The 8,263-nt window shown below is 44.5% G+C and overlaps 1 protein-coding gene across 1 annotated transcript; it reads left to right on the forward strand.

The window, feature by feature from the left end:
* Window positions 1-1,390: 1,390 nt before the first annotated feature.
* LOC144406175 (uncharacterized) lies at window positions 1,391-7,570 on the forward strand. Its single transcript, XM_078101022.1, has 3 exons — window positions 1,391-4,775; window positions 5,996-6,070; window positions 7,002-7,570. Exons 1-3 carry the CDS (start codon window positions 4,550-4,552, stop codon window positions 7,004-7,006), a joined length of 306 nt encoding a protein of 101 aa, XP_077957148.1. The 5' UTR covers window positions 1,391-4,549; the 3' UTR covers window positions 7,007-7,570.
* Window positions 7,571-8,263: the final 693 nt, after the last annotated feature.

The following is an 8,263-nucleotide window of genomic DNA, read 5'->3' on the forward strand; positions in this document are numbered from 1 at the left end:
TTAATAAGGTCGCGGAAACCGTATTACAAAAGCAATGAGGTTTGCCAAAAATATCCTTGAATTATTGACAATAAAGTACAGCCACTCGTACATTATTGCTTAAATCTTCTATTAAATTGTTTAATTATTATTAAAAATAGTGCTGGTCTTTTATTTTTGTCGTGTACAGCAGTATATGTCTTACCTTTACTTGTAAATTATGTTAAGTCCATTTGCCTATCCTTCTGGACAAACATCTCTATGACTTTGGTGTAAAAGTCCTCTTTATTTTCTTTTAGTTTCAACAGTCTCTTTGTCTCAATAGACATTATTGCTCGGGGAGAAAGTCGTCTTCGGTCAGTTCGATTCGGACTGTATGTTTTCAGTTTTCAAGGACTGATGTTTTGCACTTAAGTTCGCTACTTGACTTTTTTTGCTGGTGTAACAGGTGTTTGACTCCACTTGCCATCGCTAAGAGTCATGACAGGGTGTCACGTGGGTGCCCTCTAGTGGGTCCCTGCGGACGTGGGTGCGACACCCTGTAGCTAAAAAGTTAGTCTGCTGCAGGGTGTGTAACTGTTATGATGCCACGAGGTTCCTTCTGAGGACTTAACTTCTGTGTGTTCGCCAGGTGTCTTAACGTCACACAATAAACGGCCGATACGAGCCGAATGTGGTCCGTGTCCTGGTGGTGATTTTAACAACGCAACGCAAGAAAGAGTACAACCGCTACACTGGCACATGGTAATTATGCCATCAGTCTGTAACATGTGAAGAAAAACACTAGCAGAACAAGCCCGTGTGCTCACACACGCCCCTTCTGTAAGACAGAGGTACTGGCTCAGCCTCACACCGCAGCGAAAAGCAGGCTGCCAGTCCAGCTGCCTCCCTTTACCGCTTTTCCACTGCGGCGTTATGTCAGATTAGCAAGACTAACATATGTGAAATACAGGACCCAGACCATGAGATGTGAGGACGTGTGATAAAAGTGTGTACAAATATTACATTGGTGACATATAGATATATTAATTGCACATGCTCAAATTGAGCAAAAGAATGAACAGCTCAACCAGGATCTCCATTATTTGTTTTTTACATTTCATGATGACACAGGAGAGGCACTGCACGGACAGTGGGACCTTGAGCCACTTCATTTATATTAAATATACATTTTACATAGTCAGTATGTGTCTATTTGTGTTTTTGAAACATGAAATATGCCGAGTAATAGTTGTAAATTAAGAAATCTGCACAAAAAATATATGCTTCTCCGCATGTCTGCATGTTTCAGCTGGGCTCGGGCCGTGTCGCAATGCGGCGGGTCTAAGAAGCAGTTCAGCCAATCACTGATTCAAGTTAATTTTAGAGTCCAAAAATACATTGAGATTTGGGCCCACCCTTAACCGCTCTCTCGTCAGGGCGAGTCTGCGCTGCGCCATTTAACAACATAACGAGATCAGTGTCCTTCCAAGAAGACCTGACCCAAATGAAAAACTTTGCCAGAGAAACTAGAGGTAAAACAGCCTGACCTCACATTCAGACAATGGACAAGCGTGAAAGGAAAGCCGCACATACAACGCTTCTGTGGAGATGCTACACCGGGAGGTTTAGCTAGCTAGTTAGCTACATGCTAACGCCGTTACATGCAGCTGCGACGCACGCACACAGGACTGCGGTGAGGACACACAACCAGGACGTGGATGAAAACAGGGATATTTTGACCGGGCCGTAGTGGCCCTTTACCTAAAATTAGTTTGACACCCCTGTGTTAAATATTTAACTGCAAAGTAATAAAGCATGTTTGTTATCTTTTTTTGCATTGAATCATACTGGGAAATGCATTATGGACAGTTATAGTAAAATAATGCTATTTAAAAAGGGCACCTCATAGCGTTTCAATCGGTTCTAAGCACATGAGACACTGGTTTAGTGCTGCGGTATGAACAGAAACGAGACCGTCCATTGAGGATTAAATGCTTTACTTTTGTTGTCCACTTTTTTCTTTTTGGATAGCGGCATTTTTCTCAGCTGTCTTTCTCTCGCTTTCTCCGTCTCACTCGCCATCTTTTCTTCCTACCGTCTTTTTATTTGTAATTTGCCACTACCTCTCTCGTCTATCCGCAGTATTGAGACGATTTTTCCTGCCTTGAATGGAAAGACTTGATTGGTTGAGTAGTATCACGTGGGATGGTTTAACTCGAATGTAATTGGTCTGTGCTTTAAGCCACTACCGTAAAGACGACCAAAGCTGCGCCGGTCGAAAAGTGCGCTGTCACGTTTAAAACACAACCATTTTCTTTAGCCTTTCGTCCGGATGGGACGGCTTCTGGGTCCGGATCCGGACCGCGTTCCGCCAGTTAGGGATCTCTGCACTAGAACATATATGCAGTGTTGATAGTGAAATTACATCTCATCAGAAACCTGTAGGAAACCGCTGCTTTTTGCCCCTTTTCGGTTAAACACAGATAAAGGAATAAAAAATAAAAAACACAGATGAGGGAAGCCAGTATGGGACATTGTCACAAGACTCAATATGGTGAAGGCATCAATCTACCTGTGTAACTTTTGTGACTGAAAAGACACAAGACAGGCTCATGCACTTCAGATTGAGTTCAAGAAAAGGGACCAAGGTCCTCTGTATTTAAGGGTGACAGCTTCAATTAAGAACAAACATTTTTACTTCTGTGACGGGTAGTGTCAAGGGGTCGGGCTGACGTCATCAATGAGCGCCCTATTTCACGGGCCGTCTCCCGTTCTCTAGCAGTCCGCTGAGAGGAGAGTAACAGGTAGGTCGCTAACTGGTAGGTTGTTTGTGATGGGGGAAATTGGCAGCTTATAGATCTCAACCTTGCAGGTTTTGCCGGCCGAGTGGAGCCCCTTCGGACGTCGTTGGGGAGGGTTTAGCTCCTCAGCCTTTCCAGGTGGCACACAAACTGCTGTTTTGCCGTATCCGGGTACGAGTAGCGATTAGCGATTGTAACCAGCTGATATCCTAACACTGTATGCGTCCGGTGCTCCGGTTTTGTTTCGGGTACTTGCCTACTGTTGTTTTCATTTATTTCGAGCGGGGGGTGCCCGATGTGTGGAGGAATAGCGTGGGTATTTTCTTTGATCAGATTTTAGCATGTGGCGTGATATTGCATGAATTGTTTTTAACGCACTTTGTTTTTCCGTTGCGTGAGTGAGTTGCGGTGTGTGTGTATGTGTGTTGCATGTTTATAGGTTGCACGGGTGATTAGATGAACTGGGGGATTCGCTGTCTCCACACTGACGCTCGCCCTACCCTCACCGTGTTTAGGGATCCGGGCAAGTACACAGATTGTTCGTGATAAGCGGTCAGCCAAATTAGAATAGGTTTACGGTGTTTGTCTTTTACTGATGTACTAATAAATGATTGTTTTGTACCACAATATGATCTCTGTTCCTTGAGTAAACCGAACCTGTATTGTTCAGTCCGGCTCAAGGACTTCCCCCTCTTATAATAAAGAAAAGACCCTGGTGTTATCCCAGTAGTTAGAAATAAAACAGATCTGCCCCCCCTACTTGGTGTCACACTTCCATCCCGGTTTTCCTATTCTCCTTGGTCCTCTTGCAAATTTATAGCAGCTAAAGAACTACATAGGTATAAATTGGTAGTTATAATCATTTTGGTACCTCTCGTCTGTCAGTTACTTAATTGATACTACTGCAGTTGTGGCTGCCCAATAGAGGGCAATGTGGCGTCTCCTCATCAAAAAAAAGAAAAGATAATATTAAATGATAAATGTAAAAACATTTTTTTGTTTTTTTTAGATTTAGAATGAACCCAGAACTATTTGTAAAATGAATGCTTTTCCTGCACGGTCCTGCGTGGTCACGTCCTGTGTCTCAAGATTAGAAGGCGGATCTAAGAAGCATTTCAGCCAACTGCTCATTAATGAAAAACGTGTGACATACAATTTAGCCAATCAGCGTCCTTAAGTAGACTCAGCCTGGGGCAACATTGGTTTTGCTCAAAGCTTGCGTGTTCTCGTCAAGGCCGGTATCGGTGGGCGGATGACATTCTGGAGGGAGTAAAGAGCAGACGAAATTACATACATATACAACCCATATTACTGAGTATTATTTGATATTAATTGCCTGTGATGGTGACAAAAATAAGATTATTATTACTGCTTTTTCTATGTTGGAATATATATGAAATATTTAACTGTAAAGTCATGTGTTTTTGATATAATTGTTTAACATTAAATCAGCCTGGAATGTTTGCTTAAATCGATGGATTGCCCGACCTAGAACATTTTCCACCAGCCGCCTCTTCTTATTTGTCTCATCAACCACGTGAAGCAGCCACGCCTGCATTCGTGCGTAAAGAGGTGAAGACTGCACACCAACTGCACGAGCCAAGGGAGGCTCACATGGTGGAACTGCGCGTAGGCTGGTTCGGGCAGCAACCTTGGACACAATATCACTTGGATTCAAGTGCAGTGGGTGGAGTCTATCGATGCATTTAGTGGGTGCGTGAGAAAGCGTTGCCTTTATATGACGAAGCCATGCGTAATAAAAAGTGGGACAGACGGCGGTGAGGAGGATGCTGGAGCACGACGCAGGGGCGGACATGCGACTTGTCCGTCGGATGAGCGCAGGTATGACAGTCCAGGTCACGGGAGAGCACGTGGGCTGCAGCAAGATCGGTGAAAACCCCAAAAACCAGATCGTCTGTCTGCAATGTCAAGAGGAGGTTATGCGGATCTGTCCCGGAAGCCCACGCAGTTCGCACCGCGCTATCGCGACCCGCCTGTCCTCCGGATCCGCAGGTACGCTGCAAATGGGGCCAGTAAATAGGGCATCACTTGGTTTGTTTGATCATTCTGATTTCACTGTGGAGCATCGGTGGACATGAGGGTTTGGCGCTCCAACACGATCACAAATAACCGCTTGGAGTCACTATTTTTATATAAAGACTCATAAATCGAGCATTGCCCTCTACGTTTTGATTTAAGCCAGAAAGATAAACATGTCTGTTAAAGCAGTTGCTTTTGAAATGGGTTTATGTACAATCAGCATCATTAGCAAAAATGAAAAAAGTATTTTAATGTTTTTCAATCATCAGTCATGTTAGTTTTCCTGATGGAATTTGAACTAAATACCGAATTTACAATAACAACCGCTACCTTGAAAGTCTTTGTTTAGGAACCACATTTTATTACAGTGCATCCGGAAAGTATTCACAGCGCTTCACTTTTTCCACATTTTGTTATTTTACAGCCTTATTCCAAAATGAATTAAATTCATTATTTTCCTCAACATTCTACACACAGCAACCCATAATGACGAAGTGACATGACACAGATGACCAATGTGTTCATGGTGAACACATTTAGAATGCTTTAGAGGATATGGTTTCTTATCAACCACTACAAAGTCTTATCAATCAAATTGTAAATGAAATGCATTTGTATTCAAAGCTTGAATGATGTTAAATAAATTCTAAATTCCATCTTATTTAAAATGATGCACGGCACTAGAAGCTGCTCAGAGGCTGATATGGTTTGTCCAATTCCATGCAACGACTTCCCATAATTTCGGTGGTAAATGATTCCTTTGAGTTTATCTTCCTGTCAGTGATGAATGTCTACGCTGTGCTATAGATGTTCTTGTTTGTTATGGCTGTAAGTGTTAGATTAGAGAATATAGGTTTTTATTTCATGCAAAAAATTAGGCAGCACCTCGAAGCAGTGAGTCCAGTGCAATAGAAAGTTGTTTGGTCTGCTGAAACAGATTCATCATCCAACTTCTAGTCTCCTTGATTTCTCAAGTTCCAAATTTGACCTTCAGTTACCCAGAATCTTTTTTTTTTTCCTGTACACATTCATCGGAGAAGAGATGGATGCAAAATTATTTCAAACTATGGTGGTCACTTGTGCTAAAAAACAAGGCTAAATGGGATGCTGTGTTTTGCACTGTATGTTCCTTTGGATGGATGAGTACCTGATGCTGCACTGTCCATTACGTGTGATCTCTACCTCTGTCGTAGACCGAGATCCGAGCAGTAGCAGCTACAATGCCTCTTCTGGAACCTTCTACAGCTGTGTCAGTCAGATCACCATTGGTAAGTGCATTATTTGCCAATATAAAATCGCTATCTCTGGAAAGTAGTAACTTTGAACACATCCAAGTGAGAAACACTCTCCATCCCTTAAGGTATTGTTATAATAAATGTTGTTTTCTGTTGGCTGCCACAGTCGTGAACCAAGCAGGGAAAGCCTGGCTATCGAGGAAATCTCCACAATTCATACATTGGTTAAATATTATTGTTAGTATTCAAAGTCATACAGTAACCTAATAAACTACAACATAAATGTTTGACTTAAATCAGAAAAATAGAATGTGGTGAAAGCAAAATCACAATTAAAAAGGAAGAATATTAAGAACAATTCTGTATCTAGCTCCGGTTTAAGGTCCTGTTGATGTTCATGCTTACTGGGACCCTTGAACAGTGTTATCAGTCAAACCTGTGCTTTTCCTACCATGACTACATCAAACATGTCAGCTGTTACGTTATGAGAAAACAATATATCAAATTACCAAGAGCACCACCCACCATGACAATTTCCTTGTATGTTCAACATGCTTGGCAAATAAATGCTTCTGATTTTGAAGAAATAATGATTTGGTAAATGACCATGTGTCACGGTGTGGTTCACTTCATGTTATATTTTGTAGTTTTCTGCCACTTGTGTCCCCGGGTAACTTCACTTCCTGCCTTGTCCCGTCATCCCCTGTGATCGTCTTAATAGTTTCCACCTGTGTCCAATCACCTGCACCTCCCTTGTGTATTTAAGCCGTGTGTCTCTTGTGTCACTTGTCGCGTCATTGTCTTTTGCCACGCATGTTCTTGTCTCCTGTTGTGGATCTCCGTAGGTTCATGCCTGTGTGTTTTTGCCCCTTGGCCTTTTGGATTTTGTATCTGGTGACTATTAAAGTCTTTTGTTTCGGAGAAGTCTGCATCTGAGTCCTGCCTTCCACCCCCATCCTGACAGAATGACGCGACCATGGGACTCAGCAGACCCGCTGCCAGACTACGGTCCGGACTACTTGGACGTAAGAAGTCCCTTCTGGCAGCGGAAAACGAATTTTGTTTTTGGTCCCAGGAGCTATCAGCTCGCCTGCCTCGAGCTCCGGGACCTCCTGAACCCTAGAAGGAGGAGCAAGCGGAAGAAGCGCTCTCCCGTTCCCGCTGGGCCGCCGCAGCGCTCTCCCGTTCCCGCTGGGCCCGCCGCAGCGCTCTCCCGTTCCCGCTGGGCCCGCCGCAGCGCTCTCCCGTTCCCGCTGGGCCCGCCGCAGCGCTCTCCCGTTCCCGCTGGGCCCGCCGCAGCGCTCTCCCGTTCCCGCTGGGCCCGCCGCAGCGCTCTCCCGTTCCCGCTGGGCCCGCCGCAGCGCTCTCCCGTTCCCGCAGCGCCCGCCGCAGCGCTCTCCCGTTCCCGCTGGGCCCGCCGCAGCGCTCTCCCGTTCCCGCTGGGCCCGCCGCAGCGCTCTCCCGTTCCGAGACTCTCGGCCCCGGCCCCGACTCGGCCAGTCCCCGCTCCGAGACTCATGGCCCCCCAAAAATGTGGATAATTGGAGATTATTGAGACACCACCTCAACAAAAGGCATCTGGACTGGTACTCAGTAGCAGAGCATGGTTGTCTTTCAGAGGATCTGCGGTTTGATCCCAACTCCGCTTGCCCTGAAGCCTTCACCTGTCCTTTTCCAACGTGTTTTAATGTGTTATGAGAGCTTAATCGTAGCCCCGATCCTCAGTGTATGAATGGATAATGATCACATGCAGTGTTAAAGCGCTTTGAATGCTAAGAAGAATAGAAAATTGCCAATCAAATCACTGGGAATTTACTTTATTTGTGCACGTACTGAAGCTAAATATGATGTAGCTTCAGTATGTCCACATACTCCATTGCCTTGCATTACCAAAGGAGGATAAATCACAGTGACCAATAACCAAAAACTTGTGTTTTAGAAGAATCGTTTATTACACACTTAATTATGTGGGTGCCCTTCAGTATCTGTCAAATACCATTGACAGACCCTTTTTTTTTGATTGGACGCTGACAGAGCAGGGTAACCTTTGATTGGCTGCCCGGGAAAAACGATGAACAGCCTGCACCTCCTCTCTCTCTCTCTCTCTCTCTCTCTCTATCTCTCTGTGTGTGTGTGTGTGTGTGTGTGTGTGTGTGTGTGTGTGTGTAAACATCCTGCTCATGGTTGTGGGTTTTCTTTCTCTCCAGAGAAGAGCTTCTGGAGGGA

The sequence above is a fragment of the Gasterosteus aculeatus genome, chromosome 4 (assembly GCF_964276395.1).
Source record: "Gasterosteus aculeatus chromosome 4, fGasAcu3.hap1.1, whole genome shotgun sequence".
Taxonomy (NCBI): domain Eukaryota; kingdom Metazoa; phylum Chordata; class Actinopteri; order Perciformes; family Gasterosteidae; genus Gasterosteus; species Gasterosteus aculeatus.

Coding starts and splice junctions, on each gene's coding strand:
- LOC144406175 (XM_078101022.1), top strand. CDS start 4,550: ATGCTGGAGCACGACGCAGGGGCGGACATGCGACTTGTCCGTCGGATG. Junction 4,776..5,995: donor CCTGTCCTCCGGATCCGCAG/GTACGCTGCAAA, acceptor CCTCTGTCGTAG/ACCGAGATCCGAGCAGTAGC.